The sequence below is a fragment of the Hyperolius riggenbachi genome, chromosome 1 (assembly GCF_040937935.1).
Source record: "Hyperolius riggenbachi isolate aHypRig1 chromosome 1, aHypRig1.pri, whole genome shotgun sequence".
NCBI lineage: Eukaryota > Metazoa > Chordata > Amphibia > Anura > Hyperoliidae > Hyperolius > Hyperolius riggenbachi.
The window spans coordinates 577,946,446-577,968,532 of NC_090646.1; the positions used below are offsets into that span (position 1 = coordinate 577,946,446).

The window sequence follows — 22,087 nt, forward strand, 5'->3', positions numbered from 1 at the left end:
CTTTTTCTTCTATTGTCCTGCCCGCGGTATCAAGCGGGGAATCGATCCGGCGGGTGATCGGGCACGTTGGATTTTATCAATCGAGCCATCAGCGGCTCGATTACACGGTACAAAACGTACCATGTATTCCTAGCATTAAGCCTCAGTGTTTATTGTATGCAGAGCTCTTCTGCAGTCTAGTCACAGTTGCTGATAACTAAATACTGTACACATTAATCCACATAAACAAACACTGAACACAGAGAAGTGAATTTCTTCATCAACTATATGTGGAATAAAGTATTTTCATTGTGTTCTGTGCAAGAGTTCAGGTTCACTTTAATGGGCTGCTATGGCTGATACATTATGCCCATGTTGCGATGCCCCCCCCTGTAATATAGGAGTAACACTTTCTAAGCAAGCAGCTTGAGTTCCAGACATCTGTGTGTTATGTCGTGGATGCCCTGAAGAGTTATACTACTCAACACTTGGCCTGATCTATGTCTCATTCCTTGCTGCACTTTAGGTGAAATATTGCCACTCTCATTCCTCACCTATGAGTGACAGTGGCGTTTGCAGGAATTCTCGGCATCTTAGCAGGGTAAGCCTTTAGATAGATTATATTCTCGCAGTGGTGAAGTGCAGCTTTAGTCTTCCTCTATCCATGCTAGACAATAGAAGAATATGTAGGCGGTGTGTATCATGTGGGATACATATTAGGCTGTTCGCTGTAAGCTCTTTGCAGGATGAATGGACTTTGCGAGGTAAAGCTTGCTTTATTCTGCACAATCCCTGCGAATCCCTTGAGACAGAGCCTGGAGATGGCACCTAATTGATTGTAATCCTTTGTATAACAACCCAGTCCATGCTTTCCTTCTGGACTTTGTTTAGAAGGAAACGCTAAAGATGCGCTTTTACTGCAAAACACAAAGAGCTAGGGAAGGTATATTTGCTGAGAGACTAGAACAAAGGTAACAAATCTGAATAATCTGCACATTTGCTCAGTATATTTATCAGCAGCTTATTCTACAGAGCATTAAAGAGTACCTGTGTACCCTCCACATGAGAGGCAGCTTTCCCCCAAAGCTTACAGTTTAAAGTGAACCTCCGGACTAAAAATCTACTCAGCAGAACTGAAAAGGCTTGGTGTTTCTTCTTTCTTACCAAAGCATCATTTTTAGCTGCATTTTTAGCCAAGCTCCACCCATCAAAGAAAAAAAGCCCGGGCAGAGCATGATGGGATTTCCTATGTTGTTGTTCACCTTGCCTAGCAACTGGGAGAGGTGCTCAGGACACAGGACAGTTGGAACTGTCTCATGCTCCCTGTCACCTCCTTTCAACCAAAAAGATGGCTGCCATCATGAAATCACAAACATTTGCCTGTTCTTTTAAAACATGATGGGTAGGAGATTATATTACCTATCTATTTTAATTAACATAACTAATGTAACTTAATGACAGTATTTTTGTTTAGGCTGGAGTTTCTCTTTAAACTGTACCCAAGAATTCAACTTCATCCCAAGCAGTAGCTGATAACCCCTTTCCCATGAGAAATCTTTACCTTTTCTTGAATAAATGATCAGTCTGTATGGCTTACTGTGAAACCCCTCCCATAGTGTGATGTCAGGATCTAGGTCCTGACAGCTTCCTGTCTGTGAGCCTTGTTGCATTGTGGGAAATAACAGCTGTTTCCAACTGCCGAACACCAAGTATCTCCCTCTGTGCATATGTATATCTTAAAAAAAAAACCCACAACATTTTAGCATTGTTAGTGGGTGTGGTTATAGATAATGGCAGTTGATGCTGTCTGTCTTTTTTCATGGCTGCCAGTAGTAAAGATGATGATGTTCAGGCTGATTGTGGCTCAAATGATATAAACAAATTGCATGATGAATATCAATCATTTCTTGATCTCTCTTCTATTTTTTAACTTCCCACTTTGCAATGTTTTGATTTATATTTTCCCCTTTCTGTTCAAGTCCTATTTTAATATCCTTAGTGCAGTCATCACAAGCAGAAATCACTTCAGGTCTAGGTAATGGCCGCTGGGATATTACTGCATGGAGCTGAGAACTTACTCTATCCACACTAAGCAGTATTTTTATCAGATTACATGTTAGTTTCAATAAACACATAGTCTAGGGGGGGGGGGGGGGGGGGGTGCGGGATCAACAGCCGCATAACTTTTTACTGCATAGAGTATTGCAAAGCTTGTGGTGGCGGCGGTGGGATTACAGTAAACTTAGGTAGGCTCTAGCGTGTGTACAGACACCCCCCCCCCCCCCCAACGTTGCCAAATGCTCTGGTACGTCAGAGGTTTAGTGACAAGGACACCCGATAAACCCCCAAGTACCTTATTCTCCTCATCATTCTGCCTGCATAAAGCTGCTTTGTCATGCGCCGCATGTCGTTGCACCTTCTTTTTCCATAGCAACAGCACCTGGCCTCAAATTGCCCAGGGGTGGTGACATCCTGATCCTTATGGGCAACAATGCTTGGTGTGTACATCGCTTTAGACAAGCTCACTGCTGAAATCTGATAGCAAGCTATGCCAGTTAAGGTGGCCTCTAACGATACATGTCCCTGAAGATCTTTTGTTTTCAATCATTCGTATGTACAATACTATTAGAAATGATTGTTCGGCACCACTAAGGGAGGAAAATATCCTAACCAATTTGATCAGATTGACAAGATCAATTCGAAAATTGCATCTATTTCATTAATTGGATTAAATGGGAGATTTTCGTTAGTTTGTTGGCCCAAACAGTTGTTTCAGATCGTTTATGAGAATGATTGGAAATGAGCGATCAGCGAATTGTATTGTTAATGGCCACCTTTAAGTGGTATGAAAGTCAGCATTTCCTCTTTGTTCTAAAAGATTTACAGTATACAATCTATTACCACAAACCATTTTTGTAGCAGAACAGCATTCAAACAGTTAAACAAAGCACTTCAGTGAAATGCTCCTTGCTTCAGTGGGCAGCTTCTGGCCTCATCCAAAGAGGTGATATTATCTTTTTTTTTTACATTCCTTTGTCAGATACATTTAGTAAACATTAGAAAACTGCTGAAACTGAGCTGTAGTGAGCTGAGAAGCGGAAAGAGTTGAGAAGTGATCACTAGATAGATATTAATATATAAATACAGCAGCTATGCAATAAAATGCAATGACAGCTTTCAGAGCAGATAAACTGCACTTTGGGAACTTGTAAGTTGTAAACAGACAATATTAATTGTGCACAAGAGCAAATATGATAACTGTTATGGGTAATAAAAAAAGTAGGAAAACCAATTTTATTGAATGCTATGTCAGTTTTATCCCACGTTATGTAGGGCAGGCGACCTGTACAGCGCAAGGCTTCCTGTTTTGTAAACACTGTAAATTACAAGTCCTGAATGTGTGGTACATGGCAGGAAACTTCATGGCATTTCATTTCATTTATCGCTGGGGCTACCTTTATAGTTATAGGGGACTCACTTTCACTGCTCTTCACCTTCTTTCTTTCATTTTCCTCTCCCCTATCTCCCTTCCCCAGGATAGACTGCGGGGCATCTGATTCAAAATATCGCTGCAGAAGCGTTTTGAGTGCCATGGACGGCAGCAGATTACCCCCCAGTCCTTCTCCTGGGTCCTTCTTTTATTCTATGTACATGCACTGTACCTACTGTATGTATTTGTACGCAATATATGTTCTTACTGTATCCACTGTATGTTAAATGCACCTTTCTGCTACTGTACCATCACCGACCCTGTTTTTGTGCCAAAATCAATTCCGGGTACAACTCGTTGTACTTGGCGAAATAAACCTGATTCTGATTCTGCTTCTGAACTGTGGGCGACAGTGACAGAAAATGTATAGTTCAAGATAATTAGCAAATTATTTCTAAAAAAAAATATGTTACAACTCTAAATCTCCTTGGGGGTCTATGCTTATTTCGCTGCGCACTGTCTCTGCTGTCTCTAGAAGAAGCTTATTTGAGCAGTCAGCACTATTATATACCAGCGCAATGTGCCAATTCATTCTAATAAAATATGTTCAGCTGGGCTATTTGTAAAAGTCCAATGACTTTCTACATCTGTTAATTCACCGCTTGTAATTTGCTGAAATTGAATGTAGGATATTGCCTGCATTCCAGTGGAAGAAGTGGGAGGGGGGAGTGCCCTTCTGTGGCAGTAAAGCACCCCTAATTAGAATATTTTTAGTCCCCTTCCTCATTAAAGCCCAGTTTCAGTTTTTCCAGTTTTGGTTTTGAATAGTTGGAGATTACATTTTTTTATGGAGGTGGGCATTCTTGTCTGTGTTCTGATTGGCAAGACTTGGAACTTAGAGAGGAACTTTATTGAAAAAGGGAAATAAATAAATCCATACGTTGCAAAGTGCGAAGTTAAAAAATAGAGAAGAGATCAAGAATGATTGATATTTGCTATGTAATTTTTCATATTGCTTGATCCAAAATCAGCCTGCATGTAATCATCTTTACTACTGGGAAATGAAAAGGGCAGTACCAAATGCCATAATCCATAACCACACCCCCTAACAATGCAATAGGCTAAAAGTTTTTGGTTTGAAACAGCCGTTATTTCCCACAATGCAACAAGGTGTCCACAGTGTGACCTAGGTCCTGACATCACACTGTGGGAGGGGCTTCACCACAATATGAGCCGTACACCTGTCCCTGATGATCAAATAGAAAAAAAGGTAAAGATTTCTCATGGGAAAGGGGGATCAACTACTGATTGTAATGTTAGTTCGATCCCTGGTTACAGTTCCTCTTTAAATGACAGATATTTACATAGACGTTCTATTATGGAATAAGAGCCCGCTGCTCTTCCCAATCATTTTATATACCGTATATTCCAGGCGTATAAGACAACTAGGCGTATAAGATGACCCCCCAACTTTCCAGTTAAAATGTAGTTTGGGATATACTCGCCGTATAAGACTACCCCCTCTTCCAAAGCACACCAAATAAAAATTAAAAAAACATCATACACTGGTGCTATGTATGAACAGATACTGGTGCTGTACTGTATGCGGTACCCAGTATATAACAGTATACAGGCGATTTACTGGTTGGATTGGTCAACTCTCCCTCTCCCTAAGTGGATTGGTCAGCTCTCCTTGTCTACCTGTTTATCAGAGCGGTATGGAAGAATAGGTTGCGCTGTGCCCATACAACACACCTCTTTCACCCTTTTGGCCCACCCTTCTAACCTATTCTCGCACATGTGCACCTGCGCTGCTTCACTACAGTCCTCAGCAGCGAGATCTGAGAGTCGGTAACAGGATAGGGCGTATCACCCGACATCAATGACACCCGGCGTATAAGACGACCCCTGACTTTTCAGAAGATTTCAAGGGTTAAAAAGTAGTCTTATACGCCAGAATATACAGTAAGTGTAAAGAAATATCCATGTTATTACTGTTGTGTGACTGAGGTAAACTGTGATTGGTGGAATTGCTTTCTTGTCAGCACTTGTAATGAGCTCAGTTTCGTAAGACATTTGCTAGACAATGGAAAGACATCAGGGCAACACATTGCAGTGCCACTCACCTATTGAAACCTCATTAGTATAATGACTTCTTGATGCTCCATCAATGTGCTTTTATTTATAAAATATCGAGCTAATTAAATTGTCTGTATTATGAAGAGGAAGGAGGGGAGGACACTGAATTACAGGTGTAGCAAACAAAACCATTGATAATTGCTGCAGTATATTTTATGTGCTGCGCTCTGTGCACCCGAGATAGGCAGCGCCTGCCATCAGTGCTCACGCTGTGCCAGTAATGTCATTAAATATATATTGTAGCGTTGCATTTTTATTTATCTGTGGTCCTCTGTGTCTTCATGTTGCCATTTCATTGAGTGATGTGTTTTCTGCATTAAGCCTGGGAGAGGCATGAAGATTGGTACTAGGGCTTTGTGTTTGCTGTACGAGATGCACATTAGATTGGATGACTCATCTCGGCCAGTGTGATTGCGTTAATGCCAGCATCTCCCCTCACAAAGCGCAATGTCTGTGCTTTGCAGTTGGCGGACATGCAGGCCCGGGTTAGGGATGGAGCTACTGAGGAAGCTGCCTTAAAGCAAACCTGAACTAAAAATTAAAAGTCAAAATAAACATAGAGTACACAGGTCATACTTGACTATTGTGTAGTCTACTCATCAATCTCTTTCTCCTCTCCTCTGTCCTGTTGTTTCACTGTGATCAATGGAATTCTCAGTTTTCCATTTTAAAAATGACAGTGACAACATAACAGCTTCCAGGTCGGCACACTGTTGAAGCGGATCCGAGATGATAAACTAACTATAACCAGTAACTTGTCTATATATCTTATCTAAAGTTTAGATCGTTTACACAGCAAATCTAGCTGCAAACAGCTTCAATAGTTTACGATTATTTATTCCTGTGATACAATGAGGGCAGCCATGTTCTGTTTGTCACAGGCTGAGGGTTGGAGATGCTGTCAGCTTGCCTGTGTGTAAATTCAGTCCCTTCTCCTTCTCCCTCCTCCCCTCTGCCTCTGAAATCTCTGGCTAGTAACACCTCCCCCTCCTCCTGCCCAGACTGAGCTCCCATAAGCCCTTGCTACAGTGCCAAGGCACTCTAAAAAGCTGTGGGCGAGGCTCGTTTAGTTTATGGGGAATTAGAGTATTAAAAAAAAAAAAAAAAAAAAGTATTTGGCTTGAGGAATGCCCTATATACTGTATGAAAGGAACACAATTATGCAATGAGTAAACGTTTATCTTGAATCCACTAATCTGTAATATCGCCTAATTGAGCCATAGGAAAACATAGACATTACCCTGCACATCAGTTGTCCGTTCAGTTATAACTGACAGCAACTGATATATAAATGACATCAACTGATTATATTTCAATTCTGACAAAATCTTGTCAGAACTGGAAGGGATCATTGTTAGAAGAAAATGTTGACCTTCTGAGAGGAACTGACGGCGAGGTAATTATGTAATTATTATTTGCAGGTACATCAGAATAATTTTACTCGGTCCAGGTTCCCTTGAAAGAGGCATTGTAGTGACATAAAGTAGAATGTAGTGAATTATTCAGGATACCCACTTTTACATGAACTATCTAGGTTTCAACATCAGAAACCCTTTCTATATTTATATACTACAGTATATCACAGCAATAAAATAAATTGCTGTGATGTGCGGCACTGTACTCCATACTGCTATTGGCCTCTTATTAGCTGTATTGGGTAACCTGACGCGACCTGGCCAGAGTGGGAAAATGGCCCAACGCCTCATTGTGGAAATAATGCTCCAATTTGAGGTCAGCTGGAGATGTAGGGCTCTTTTACACTGCAAAATGTGATTGCAATGTATTTTCATTGGGCGCTAGGAACACAAGGGGTAAACACATCAAAATGCAGCTTGCAGGACTTTAGCAATCAGGCAAAATCGCATTGCACTAGTATTAAAGGATTCCTGTTATTTTCATTTTTGTGCAGATGTTGTGCGATTTGTATGAGGTTCGAACACTCAGCAAAATTGTGTTTAGTATAAGTGCCTTTTCGCACTTCCTGTGGTCTCAGACGTAGTGATAGCCCTATAAGCAGGCTCGGATTTATATCACAGGAGCCTATAGGCACAGATGTCCTGGCACCTTAGACTTCTCCCTCTATGAACCTGCAAACCCCCGCCAAACTGACCCGCAAATGTGCTGGCTGGCCCAGCTGTCACTTTGTCTCCTTTACTTCCCTTGCCTGCCATAGGTAGCTACAGGTGCTCCTTATTATTAGGTAGGCAGAGGTACCCTCAGTACTAACCTCTTGAGAACCACAGTGTTAAACCCCCCTAAAGACCAGGCCATTTTGCATTACATTGGCCACTGCGGCTTTAAGGCCAAGCTGCAGGGCCACTCCACACAGCACACAAGTGATTCCCCCCCCCCCCCCCTTTTCTCCCCACCAACAGAGCTCTCTGTTGTTGGGGTCTGATCGCCCCCCAATGTTTGTTTGTTTATTTGTTTGTATGTGTGTGTTTTTTAATAAAAATATGTGTTGTTGTTTTTTTTTCAACTGTAACCCCCCTCCCTCCCCCCGCCAGCCAATCGCCGTGATCAGCTCTCATAGGCTTCAGCCTATGACAGCCGATCACCTCTGTGTCTCAGGAGGGGACAGCCGTGTCACACGGCTGTCCCCAGTACAGCGGTGCTGCAGATCGCGGCGCTGTACATGTAATTAGACGCCGCTCGGAGACTGAAGGCGGAACTCCACTCCGCCCACCAAGCAGTAGATCTCCTGCAAATCAGAGCCCCAGGACTTTACACCGATCGGCGTTAGGCGGTCCTGGGGCTGCCACCGCAGCCATGCCCATCGGCGTGACGCGGTCGGCTAGAGGTTAAGCCGCTAGAGGTACCTCAGACTGAAGGGAAATCTCGTCAGTGGAATGTGGAGAGATGGTTGAGTAACCTCTCATTTATGCTCTGCTGAGGTCTCCCCATAGGGAAAGGAGGGAGGCATTAGGGGAGAAGATTGAGCCACCTTTCTATCATCAGGCGCCTGTAGGCACGTGCCTTATGGGAAATCCAGCCCTGCCTATGGGGCTATAACAATCAACACAAGGCGGTGGGTACCGTCCTGACAGTGTACAAGTAACTGTGCGTGGTGTGCGTGTGACCCGGAAGTGAGGCGTACTTTGATTGGATAGCGGGCCTCATTGTACTGCACCGCACATTACTGCTGTGGTGTGACCTTTCAGGGCAGTTGTGGTGCAGTTGCAGAAGAATCACACCACACAACAGACATTTCAAGTGTGAAAACATGGGTTTTCTGCCATGTCCAATGTTAATAACTCTTCTGTAGGGGTTGGGGTCACTTTTTGCTAATGCTCTTCAGAAAGGCACCCAAAACTATCACAAAAATATAATTTCAGGTGACCAGTGGGAAGCTGAAATATCTCAATTTTGAAAAAAATATATAATGTGAACAAAACAGAATAAGTCACTTTAAGGTCTGAGGTGTCTTTTATGACCTTCCTTATTGAAGTCTTTTACTAAGTAAAATCAATTTATTTTTTACCAAAAGTAAAATGTTCTGTGTGTAGATGGCCTGCTGTAATCGCACAATGTGAATTGTTTTGTGGTGCACTTGCTGTATGTTTATTGTTTTGTGGTGCACTTGCTGTGTGTGTATTTTTTTGTGGCGCAGTGTTTTTGTGGTGCACATGCATTGTTAGTATTTTGTGGCGCACTTGCTGTGTGTGTATTGTTTTGTGGTGTACTTGCTGTGTATGTATTGTTATGTGGCACGGTGTGTTAGTTGTTTTGTGGTGCACTTGCTGAGATGTATTGTTTTGTGGTGCAGTGTGTATTGTTTGTGGTGTACTTGCTGTGTATGTATTGTTATGTGGCACGGTTTGTTAGTTGTTTTGTGGTGTACTTGCTGAGGTGTATTGTTTTGTGGTGCAGTGTGTAATTTTTGTTCACTTGCTGTGTGTGAGTATTGTTTTATGGTGCATTTGCAGTGTGTGTATTGTTTTGTGGTGCACTTGCAGTGTGTATTGTTTTCTGGTGCACTTGCAGAGTGTGTATTGTTTTGAGGTGCAGTGTGTATTGTTTTGTGGTGTACTTGCTGTGTGTGTGTTTTGTGGCGCAGTGTGTTAGTAGTTTTGTGGTGTACTTGCTGTGTGTGTATTGTTTTATGGCGCAGTGTCTTAGTTGTTTTGTGGTGCACTTGCTGAGGTGTATTTTTTGTGGTGCAGTGTGTATTGTTGTTCACTTGCTGTGTGTGAGTATTGTTTTGTGGTGCACTTGCAGTGTGTCAGACACATGAGAACGTTGTGTATTTAACTCCTGGCTCTCCATTTGTTAGCAGGCCGCTCCACTCAGCATACAGTGCCAGTTAATAGAAGCTTGATCCTTGTAGCTTTCCCTGTACGCAGCATAAGCGTGCATGTGCTTGAGAAAAGCCCTGGAGGGATCATTGATTCCTATCTGTCTTCCGTGTGTGCTCTCTCCGGAATGCAGAAACCGTGGCTAACATACCAGCGACAAAGGCTAACTTCACACACTGCTCACTGGAATCTGCTACACATTATTATCATTTCTCTCTAGTATCTATTTTACCTAAACCTATAGGAGTCACTCAGAATACCGGTATACTGTCTGTCGGGGGGAATTCAGGAGAATGACTTTACTGCATTGAAGAGATTCCACTATGTGTACAGTCTAATTATATGCAGACTTTTGTCTGATTGCAAAACTCGGAATGGGTATTTTTTCTGGGCCAGATTCCTCCAAATTCCAAAATAGAAAGCTGAGAAGGGAGGAATGGTGTTTTGTTTACAGCCAGCCTCCCCTTCCTGCAGATTCTGTGACACTGTTTTAGTTTAGAGGACTGTCAGGAAATGTCACTAACACTTCTGCTTCTCTCCCATTCATAATGTGGAACGTGACAGCAGAACATGTGGCTGGAAAGTGGTGACACTGGCAGGATCAGGGATCTCTTCTGCAAGGCAGACGACACATTCTTCCTCAATTTTTATTTTGTCTCTTCTGCCCGTATCAACCAATTACATTCCTCGTTTTTTTTTCTACTCTCTGCCTGGAGCCTAGTTGGAATCTGACAAATTCATAGTCCGGATGATAAGATAATATAAACATAGTTTACAGAAGCAAAGGAGTGGAAAAAGTACCTTTTTTATAAGCTAAATATGTTTGTGAGTGCGTTTCCTCTCCTCTCTGGATTCAGCTGCTAGGGAAGCCAGTTAAGTGTGATCTAGGGCCTGATGCGCAATGCAGCAGTAAAACTGCCATATGCAGCCAGCGCACACAAATTGTACCAGTACTAACATCTTGGGGGGAGCGTGCGTCATCCTAACAGCGCTACACGTGTTACTAGAGCTCTGCTTCCAATGCTGTGGTTGCACGTGATACGCCACAAGTGTAAAATCTGTGTAACCACGGTAATGCGCATTGTGCTAATAGGGTAATGCATGCTGCCCCTTTTTAAATATGAAAGAAAACCACGAGGTACTTAAAAAAGTCATTTTTAGAAGTAAAGGGATAAACATATAATTGTTTATCTCATTATTTTATTTTCACCTCGGGTTCACTTTAAGAGCAATCTAGGAGCCAAGAGGGGTCTGCCTGAACGGATTGGAGCACCACTGCAGACAAACCGCTACAGAAAAGTTAGTGTGTGTATGTATAATATACTGTATATATTTTCACTAATCAACGTGATTGCTTTGCGATTCTGTCGTGTTAGAGTTTGAGTTTAGTTGAGCTTTAATAACTATCCTCTGCATGTCTTTAGTACGCCAGTTGAAATACATACTGCATATGTGAGTTGTCTTATCGCCCACAAGATATGTCCTTTCTCTTCAGCCTGAGGAGAGTCGCATATTCTTGCCAGAGAACATGACCAGTTCAGTGATCTCACTTTACCTGCTTGCTGATTGGAGCATTGCAACACCAATGAACAGTCACTATGGTTAATGAGCGATTCTGTTCACTGCACTTTGCAGTATAATGGAATTTGATTGTCTCTCTCTCTCTCTCTCTCTCACTATGTACGGTTGTGCAGGAGATGCCAGGAAACTAATATAAAGATTGATCTGGGTATTTTACCAACCATATTCAAAAATACACATGGTTAATTAACATGTACTTTCATTAAATGTCAACATTCTATTTTGTGTCTCTCTCCTATATGTACAGTAGACAGTGGTTTTCTTGAACAGCACTGTGTTTGAGATGAACTTGTAGCATGTTAGCAATAGACCCCTGGAAGTTATTCAAGCGATATAACTGTAGGTCCAGGCAGAAATCTATTGTGTCATTCGTTCTCATAATGCACCATGGCGCAGGTGAAGAGTGCTGTGGCCTGCGTGTTAAACAGGGTTGTTCATGTAGACTAAGTGAGAGTGACAGATCTGTAGATAAGCCACGCTAATGGCAGCATTTTGCTTCCTTTCAGAGTGCCGCAGCTGCGCCCAGTCCCGTACTAGGAAATATGCCCCCGGGGGATGGAATGCCAGTGGGCCCGGTTCCTCCTGGATTCTTTCAGGTATGCACAGACTAAACATCAACACACTGAATATGATCTGCAGAACCTGCATCTAATTTTAACACGATGTCTTGTTATCTGCTCTCTGCTGGGCTTTATATTGTTGTGCTTCTACATGTACCAGCGGAATCTGTATGGTAAATAGTCTAAAATGCAACATCTACGTTGAGATTTCACGTTATTTCCAAGGCTGGATTTATTGTTTTCCGTTCTTAGGCCAACTGTCTTGTGACTCCCACTTAGGGGCAGCCCTAAGCAATCATTCCAGCACGCTCCATTTTTGGTTATGCTCAAATGTAACCTAAAAATGCACTTTTTCAAGCAAGCCTATACTCTGTCCTAGGCCATTTAACCTGGTTACTGAACTATCACTGCTTCCAGTTAGCTGTGCACAGGGCCTGTACTTCCATAGAGGCAAAGGGGGCAATTGCCCCAGAGCCTGTAGGGCCCCCACAAAGTGTCTCCTCCCCAACTTACCTGTGCTCTTCGGGACCCTGCAATGGAGCAATGAAGGACTGACAGAGGAGCGTTCCTGCATGGAAAGGCAAGATGCTACTCTGCTGAAGACATTGCTGGGGTCCCAGAGGGCATAGTTAGGTTGGGGTGTGATCTGGGGGAGGGGGTTGCTGGCTCAGGGGCCCTCTGGGGAAATTTGGCTGCAACAAAGGACCCCTAATGCTGCTTTTTGGTTGGTGGAGTCCGGCCAGGGACCCCTAGGTTAACTTTTCGATTAGCAGCATTTTGATGATGCAATTCGGATCACTTTTTAATTGCAAAGCGCTAGGTACTCACCAGTGGCGTAACTACAAACCAGCCCCCCCCCCAGCAAAACTTTGATGTGGCCCCCAGTGTTCAACCCTTTCCCTTTCCTCTCCCTGGTGACCCTCACAGCTTGGTGGCCAATAGTGCAAGGGTCAGAAAACCAGTGTGACATCATAATCTTCATAACCATAACAAGAATAGCCACAAAAACACCAGATCTGAAGGTTGGACCCCTTCATCGGAGGGCGTGAAGTAGTAGTTGGGGCCCCCCTACAGCTCTGGGCACCACTGCGGTCTCCTGTAGTTACGCCCCTGGTACTAATTAAACTGATGGAAACCCCGCGGGGATTTTTCTATTAGTGTGATGCGAGTGTGATGTGATTTTTCGGATTGCAGTTGTCAAGCTTCATTTTTTGCGCTCTTTAGCTCCTATACAAATTATAACAAAGTATAGAAGTGCAGGAAAATCACATAGCACCCTTACCGCCTTCTATGTCCACCCATGCCTGAGCCCCACTGAGACTGTAAGCTCGTATGGGCAACTTTCCTGTTGTTTCTTGGTACTGCTGTATGTGCTGAATAACCTGTTTATGTTTACGTATTGTGCTATATAGCTGTGCTTTGAGCTCTATTGCCCTTGTTTGTCTATGGAATGTGTCTCTAAAATGGCTTATCTGTACAATGCTATGGAATATGAGTGCAAAGGGATTTGGTGCAATTCGTGCAAAGGGAAGTGATCCTTGTATAAGCCCAGACGTGAAGAGGAACATGAGGGACAGTACAGGGAGCAAAAAAAATGTCACTTTTATTGTGCCGCTGATATCTGGAAAGGTCAGAAGCTGGTGGCTGGAAAGACGTATCTGGACCTAGTCCAGTAACTTTATAACCGATTTATTACAGAGTACATATATAATCACATTGGTGACATACCAGAGCACAAAGTGTGGTGTGGAAGCATGCAAGCGGGTGACAAAGGATCGGACCAAAACCGCTTATTAGTGCTGCTGGAATAGCGAATTGCTTCAGAATATGTTGGCGCTATTTAAATCCATAATCCTACTAACTCGAAGGCCAGTTTAACACTGCATATTGGCAGTAGCAGTGTGGTGTGGTCCAGGGACCAAACCGCCAAAAACAGGCCTTTAGGGATTAGCGCATTATTATGCGGGTCGCCATAGACTTATATGACTTCCGGTCCACCATTTGCATGGTAACGTGTATATCTATGCTTGCATTAGACTAGGGACTTCCGGCACGTCGCGTATAGTGTGATATGTCCCATAGAATTTCATTGCCTGCCACTAACCTTAAACCTTTTATCAATCTAAATACTAAGCTTAACCATCAACCAATCATAATGCTAATCTTAGCGAATAAAGGTTCCTAAAAATACCCTAAAAGCAAACCTGTGCAATCATTAGGACAAAAAGTACAATCCTTACCTCTGTAGAAAGAAGACTCTGGAACCTCCAAGGGCTTCACATCCTCCTCCCGACCACTGCTGGACACTGGGACCCCCGGGAAGGTCCCAGCCGCACTTTCGCCCCTTAAAAGGAAGGTCCAAGATTAATAAAAAGCAAAAATCTACTTACCTGGGGCTTCCCCCTGCCCCTGGCAGTCATCCTGTGCCCTCGCCGCAGCTCCGGTGGCTCCCAGTCTCCTCCGGTGCAGATGCCGACCTCGCCAGGTCAGCATCTACTTGTTGTTCAGCATGTGGCTCACGGAGTCGCACTGATGTCATCGGGACTGTACTGAGCAGGAGTCACGCTGAAGCGCAGGAGGCATTTTGTACCGGAGGGGACCCCGGGCCACCGGTGGGAAGCAGAGCTGCGGCGAGGGCACAGGACGGCTGCCAGGGGCTGGAGGGAGACCTAGGTAAGTAGATTTTTGCTTTGTAACCATGTCGGACCTTCCCTTTATACAAGCACAGCTGAAGTGTGCACATCCCGGATGCCTGCTCAGTAGCAAGTAGCATGCTCTGGCTGAGCCTAAGCAGCTCCATGCTACTGAGCAGGTGTGAGCCATCCTGCAGGCACTCGTTCACGGTCAGGAACACAGCCGCACACACCAATTGATAAAGCCCTTGTTGAGCGAGTTCCGGGTCCAAATGCTGGATTGGTGGGGGTAAGGGGGACAGGGGAAGCCTCTGAATTATTTAGGGCACTTTTTTCTCTTAAGGTACACTTTAATCCTTACAGTAATGAATCCCTTAAATTAACATTATTGGTTCCTTTAACCAAGGTAGTTAACCCCCTAGTGCAGTATATTCGGTGTCGGGACTTTTTGCATCTAGATCATGCAGTGCTGGGATTCTTGGCAAGCGACTCCACCACCTGGGATACAGGTCACAACAAAAACATAGACAGATGTCAGAGCCCTCCCCCACTCTACTTAATAAAAAAAAATCAAGAAAGCCGAGCTGCAGTTAGTTCTATGTTACCCTGAAGCATTCACTTACAGCACACAGACAAATGGATACATTTGCACAAACTTGTATCAATGTAAGCACAGCTGACTGGTGGTAGGTAAGCAGGATTATACCTGCTAAGGTACAACACTGTGCCATATACATCTGCTCTGATGCTCAGTCCTCTGCTTGCATATAACAACTTCTTGTGCTTCCCTTAAAGGACCACTATAGCGAAAATCGTAAAAGTTAAAATAAATGTAAAAACATACAAATAAGAAGTACATTTCTCCCAGAGTAAAATGAGCCATAATTTACTGTTCTCCTATGTTGCTGTCATATACAGTAGGTAGTAGAAATCTGACAGAGCCGACTAGTCTATCTCTTCATGGGGGATTCTCAGCAAGGCTTTTATTCTTTATAAAGACATTCCCTGAAAAGGATTTATACAAAAATGCTGGACAGCCTCCCTGCTCGCTGCACACTTTTTTGGCAGAGGGACAGAGCAACTGCCATTTTCTAAGTGCTTTTGAAAATAAACAAAACCCTGAGAATCCCTCATGAGGAGGTGGGCTAGTCCAACACCTGTCGGGTCTGTCAAATTTCGACTACCCACTGTAAGTGACAGCAACGTAGGAGAAAAGTAATTTATGGCTCATTTTACTCTGAAAAAAATGTACTTCTTATTTGCATGTGTTTACAGATATTTTACATTTCATGATTTTCGCGATAGTGGTCCTTTAAGATTCCCATTAACGGTGCAAATTTTAGTGAACAATCGTATTTTCCATCCAGTCACTAAGATCAAAAGAAAAACCTTGTATTTAAAGTGAGCCTAAAGCGATTTTGGAATAAAAAACAGATACTTACCTATAGAGAGGGAAGGCTCTGGGTCCTATAGAGCCTCCCCGTTGCTCTCTTAGTCCCCCCGTTCCAGCGCTGGCTCCCCCGTTAGTTATTTCCGACCAATGGGTTGGAGACTGCTCTCTTCTACCGCGAGTGGCTTCAGAAGCCTACAGGAGCCCTAGTGCGCATTGCCGGGCACACTCTCCAGCCGCCCATCTCAGGTTCCCAAAGACGTGCCAAGCCTCCCACAGTGGCAGATTTGAATGGCGGAGCCTCAGTAGAATTTTATTGGTTCATTTTCAACATGCATAAATTTGCATACAAAATTTGCATAATCCTGCATCAAATGATTTGCATCTCATTGACCATCCCTACTGATGTGCATTTATGGCATCTACATACGATGATGCATTATGGTAAAAATCTAAGGGATGCGGCCATTGATGTTATTTACCTTGATGCCATGCTGATCTCATAGCTTCAGCAGTAAGTGATTCCCATCTGGAACGAGCATGCATCCAGTGGAGGCAGATCACTTGATCTGCGTACTCCTCCTGTGCCAGCCATGCATGCAGTGTTACACCCAGAAGATTAGCACAGCACAAGTAGAAATGTAAAAAGAAATGAGCAGTGCCAATCTCCCTCTCCCGGTCTCTCTATCCCATGCACACAGGATCTGACACTTCCTGTCATGAGGCTTCAACACCTTCATTCAGGTCACAACGCAAACGCCAAATAAAACTCTGACCTAATTTTACCTAACATTACAATGGGTGGCTTGTGTCATGAGTAATGAATATCTCATCCTGAAATTCAGACTTGTGCAGATCGGAGGTAAAACAGAATGCTGTGTAAGAATTCTAATAGGAATTAAAGGAAACGGTGCCCTCTACATGTACAACCATGCACCAAAAAAGACATAAATTGTCTAATTCAGGAGGAAACTGTTTAGTGCACAAGGCAGTATTGGTCTGCATAGAGTTGGCCAGGCCTAGGACAGTCGCTGCACAAGAGGGCGGCTGGATATGGTGGAGGGGCTGCTGCATAGGTGGATGGTAAGAAGACTGGGATGGTACTTCACTCCACCATGTTTTGTCAGCAACAAACTTTTATCTTAAAATGTTTAGCATGATCTTTGATTTGAAGTTAACTGGCCAACAGGGATAAAGTTTGCCGCAGTGGCCACATTTGTTTATTTAGGAGTGTAATTGCTGCAGTGAAATTATCCCGATTAGCCAGCTGACTTCGGGCGAGAGGTCCTGCAAAGCATTATGGGATAGAGAATCGCTGTACCAAACCAAAACCCCGAAGAGCAACACATGGCAGAAGGGAGCTGTGTATAGGGCTATATTCAGTCTCTCTTCATTGTGTATAGGCATATGCTCTGTTTCTCCTCGGGCTTGAGTCACACTGTGCACATTGCATAACGCATGGGTTATAAGGTGTGTGAACTGCATTATATGGTGCATTATACCATATATGTTAATTCAAAGCCTGCATGGAGTGAGTTCAAATAACTCTGTGCGTTTGAGTGTGTGGACCGCCTGGAATTTTATATCCTTCAGATCAGGTGTTTTTGTGGCTACACGTGTTATGAGTGAAAATTATGATGGCCACACTTGTTTTATGACCCCTGAAAAATAGGCCCCAGGCTGTGAGGATCACCAGAGGTTGGCAAGGGAAAAAGTATGGCCATAAGATGGTCCCATGATTTGCAGTTATGCCCCAGCTGAAGATATTATGCTGATCTGCCAAAAGACTCTCAGAGGCACTAGACTCCATGGAGTCAGTTGAGGCCTTTTGGCAAAGACACACATGGACCTCTGAGGCTCTTCCGACCAGGTAGGAGGTTGGTGACAGTGGCTACTCACTGGGTGTTGGGCTAGGAAGCAACACATGTACAGGATGGGCAGGGGTGCCGCCAGTATGCAAGCAAGCGGCCGCTTGGGGCCTCACTTTATGGGCGCCTCGCTGGCTCGCTCGCTCGCTCGTCTCCCCTCCGGCAGTCCGGTTCAGCATGCGTGTCAGCGATGACACGCAAGCAGTCGTGTACTGAGGTGGCGCATCGATGCGTCTGGTTACAGCGCCTCCTCCTCCTGTGATGACGTAACCACATGTCATCACAGGAGACGCCGGGAAAGGAAGTGGGAAGATTAAGCTGGAGGCTGCGTGGCTGTGCAGCGCGGGAATCGGAGGAAGTGGTGAGTCCGACCTACACACTCTGGGACTATCTATCCTACACTGGGGCCACCTACCTAACCTATCTTACCTACACTGGGGCCACCTATCTATCTAACCTACAGTGGGGCTATCTATCTATCTAACCTACAGTGGGACTATCTATCTATCTATTTATCTATCTATCTAACCTACAGTGGGGCCACCTACCTAACCTATCTTACCTACAGTGGGGCCACCTATCTATCTAACATACACTGGAGGCACGTGCTTATCTAACCTATACAGGGGGAACCTACCTATCTAGTCTATACTGGGGCCACCTATCTATCTAACCTATACTGGTGGCAACTATATGGGGAGGAAACTATGCCTGGCTACCTCTACTGGGGGGGGGGGACTTATACCTGGGGGCGAATTATACACCCTCTCCCTGGGTGCAATATAGTCTACAAACTGCCCTGCCCTCCCGGCTGCAATGTGCAGGCTTCCAGTACCTGCTGCCTCTGCACTCAGACCTCAGATCAGCGGCGAGCAGACAGGGGCATGCTACCCACGGACACGGAGCACAGCACACAGGCCAGCCAGCCAAAGACAAGACAGAAGCTAGGTGAGGGGCTTATTTAGGTGAAATACTGACTTTTTAATATATTTAAGTTACACCACTGCTATGTTCATGTACATTTGACCCCACCTATGACCACGCCCACTTTCCAGCGACATGACCACGCCCATTTTTGGGCCTCAAGTCATGGGCTGCTTGGGGCCACCAAAACCTTAGCTGCACCCCTGAGGATGGGCACTATCTGAAACCAGCCTATAACAGCAGTAGCAGCATGTGAGGGGTGTGGTGGTATCCCTAGTTTAATGGATTCAGTAGATGTGAAACTCCTCATTCTCTGTGAAATCCAATCCTCATATCAGCAGTAGGAAAGTGTCATGATATGAATTAGTATTTCCTTTTCCAGATCTTCCAGCGTTGTCTTAATGTTGAATTTGATGAGCAGCCCAGACTATTACTTGTGTTTAAATATTTAGGTGTCACTGTTAAATCCTGTGCTTAACATGACATGAGCTTCAGTTATGGGTGTTTTATGAGCCAGTTCAGAGAACAGAGCAATTAGCATATCTTCTGTTACACATGATTGACACTCCTTCATTTGATGGAAGCTAATTCTGAAGTCGCTGTGCTGAGACTGTAGGAAGCATGGAGGCACCTAATGCACGCTTGTGTTTGTCTACTTAGGACCCACTTATTCCTAAGCCGCATGCCTTGTATTGTGTCATTACTTCCCACGCTTCTGTTTTCACTTTTATAACTTTATCACATTTTTATTTCTTTTCAAACTGTCTAGTTTCATTAAAAAAAACTTTGTAAGAGCCTTTTTCCACTACACAGCTAAATCGCAAATTGCTAGTGATTTTTAAATCATTAGGGCTGCTACTTTATCATAGAAATCATGAGAAGTATTTTCCACTATAGTGATTTGAAAATCGCTATCGCATTCTGGAGCGATTTTAAGAGGGATAATGCAATGCAGATGAAAAATCGCAATCACATAACAGAATTAATGAAAAATCGCAATCGCTGGCGTTTGTGATTGCGATGGCTAGTGGAAAAGGGCCCTAACAGACCCCTTTAGGCCAGTCTGCATATACCAAATGCAAAATTAGACGTTACGTTCATTAAAATTTGCCTTTTAAAGTAAAAGGTGGCTTCATTGACCAATAGGAAAACTCCTACTATTCACTCACACTACCTTAGTTTTTCATTGGCCTTCTATTACAGCAGCTTGTAACCTTGACGCCAGTTTCACACCAGCAACCAGCGTTATAGGTATGGTGCAATCGGACAATCACATCGCACCAGAATGTAAAAAATAGGCTTTGGAGATTTACCATAACAATGGGCGGTAATCTCACTTCTGTCTGCAAGGCAAACTATAAGAAAAGCTCTCTAGCGCTCACTTCCTGTGGCCAAAATAAGAATTACACAGAAGTATATTGAAAATATACGCTTCCGCGCACCACAACGCAAAAGATTTTAATATTCGTGCATCACCATTGACTTACATGACTTCTGGTCAACGCATGTCGCCATGAATGTTGCCCAGTAACGCGCTGTTGCTTTCACGTCATATATGATGCTTCCGGCAGATTGCACCGCATCAGGTATGAAATTGCCCATAGACTTTCATTGCTTTAGCGTTATTCTGTGATAAAATAGGGTAACGCGACGCAATGAAAACATGCTAGTGTGAAAGGGGTCTGAATCTACTGATTACTTTGAGGTATAGTTTATACAGATGCTAAACCTCTTGTTTTCTGTGTATGGCTACAGTGTGCTGGACATTTTTCTGTGTATGGCTACAGTGTGCTGGACATTTTTGGTCTAGGTATGCTTAAAAGTCAATGGAAAATGTTGAAAGAGGAATCAAAATGCTGGAAGCTAACAAACTGCTTAGATGAATGACAAAATTAAATCAAGAAAAATAAATGAAACTAGAACTGGGCCCAACACAGGGGGACACATGCTGTACTTTCATACAGTTTGATCAATATGCGCAGGATGGTTTCTGTAGCCTCTGGAACACCATGTAAAATTGTGACCCTGGTTGCTATGATGTCGGAAATACGAAGTGTTGGCAAACCAGAGCAAACTCGGTGTGTACTATTAAATCCTTTCAGCCCCAGTTTACTTAAAATAAAATCACCATCCAGAATAAAATCACCATCCAGAATAAAATCACCATCCAGAATAAAATCACCATCCAGAATAAAATCACCATCCAGAAAGCTAAAAGTACTTTAGGTGAAACTAACAATCTCTCATGTCAGGCGCTGTCTAAATGATAGAGGATTGGGGGCATTAGGGCTAAATTCTTGTCCGGGCTTCTTTCCCCCAGGCAGGTAATCGCTCCGCCCCTCTAGGAGATGGAGCCTGGCTTTTTTTTTTCTTCAAACTGATCAACAAAGTTCTGGCCATGCCTACCCACATGGCCGCTGACCACCCCCAGCTCTCGGAGGTTTCTGAAAAGCTTCTGCAGTCTGCACTGCTAAGGAAGGGGGTGGAGCCTCACCTGTGACCCAAAGCTGTTGAATCGGGTGAGTATTTAACCATTATACCCCCCCCCCCCCCAATCCATTATCGTTTAGATAGAGCCTGCTGGGTGTCCGCCTTGCACTGCGGTGTAGCTAAAGGCAGGTCTCTCACTTGTCCGCCATGCAGTCCCAGTCTTTTCTCTCCCTGCCACCTGCTGTTCTTCACTCATGAGTCCCGGAATGTATGGGTTACATAGAGCAGAGGCCAGACACTAGGGACACTGTGGCAGTACCTTACATGACCACTAGGGGCCTCTAGTATTTGCCCTCTAGCATCTGGGACATCACGCATGCGCCCTGGAACACGTAAGTAAAGAGAGGGAGAAATAGCCAATGGGAAGAAAAGACAACGGAACCGCGCTGTGGACAGGTGAGAGTAGCTTTGTCTGCCATCAAATTGAACTCCGCCAGTGATGTTTTCCTGACCCGCCGCTGAACGATCAAAATGTTTCATCATTTGCAGCATCGATTTCTAGCAGATTTGATGAATGATTGAATTGGACTGATATCTGTAAAAAAAAAATCTGTAAGTATGTGGCCACCTTAAGCAAATTTCCAGTTGCTTTGCATTAAAGTCACGCACAAATGAGTCACTCAAGCCTTGTTGTGACTCTATCATGCCAGCTTCACAAATATATGAAATATATGCAGTTATTGCAAGGGGGAAAAAAAACGCCTGACATCGTGTGAAGACAGTGTGAACTTTGCGAGCTACCAGACGGCCATTGTGCTGCGCGGTCACGGAACGCATCAGGCGGATGTTTTGACGGCT

General features: G+C 44.0%; 1 protein-coding gene across 2 annotated transcripts in view; it reads left to right on the forward strand.

Moving 5' to 3' along the window:
- SSBP2 (single stranded DNA binding protein 2) overlaps positions 1 to 22,087 on the forward strand; it is a 247,223-nt gene that overhangs the window by 195,617 nt on the left and 29,519 nt on the right. For both annotated transcript variants that reach the window (XM_068247960.1, XM_068247964.1), the window contains exon 5: positions 11,931 to 12,020. In XM_068247960.1, the coding sequence (XP_068104061.1) occupies positions 11,931 to 12,020 (90 nt within the window). The remainder of the gene's footprint in view (positions 1 to 11,930; positions 12,021 to 22,087) is intronic.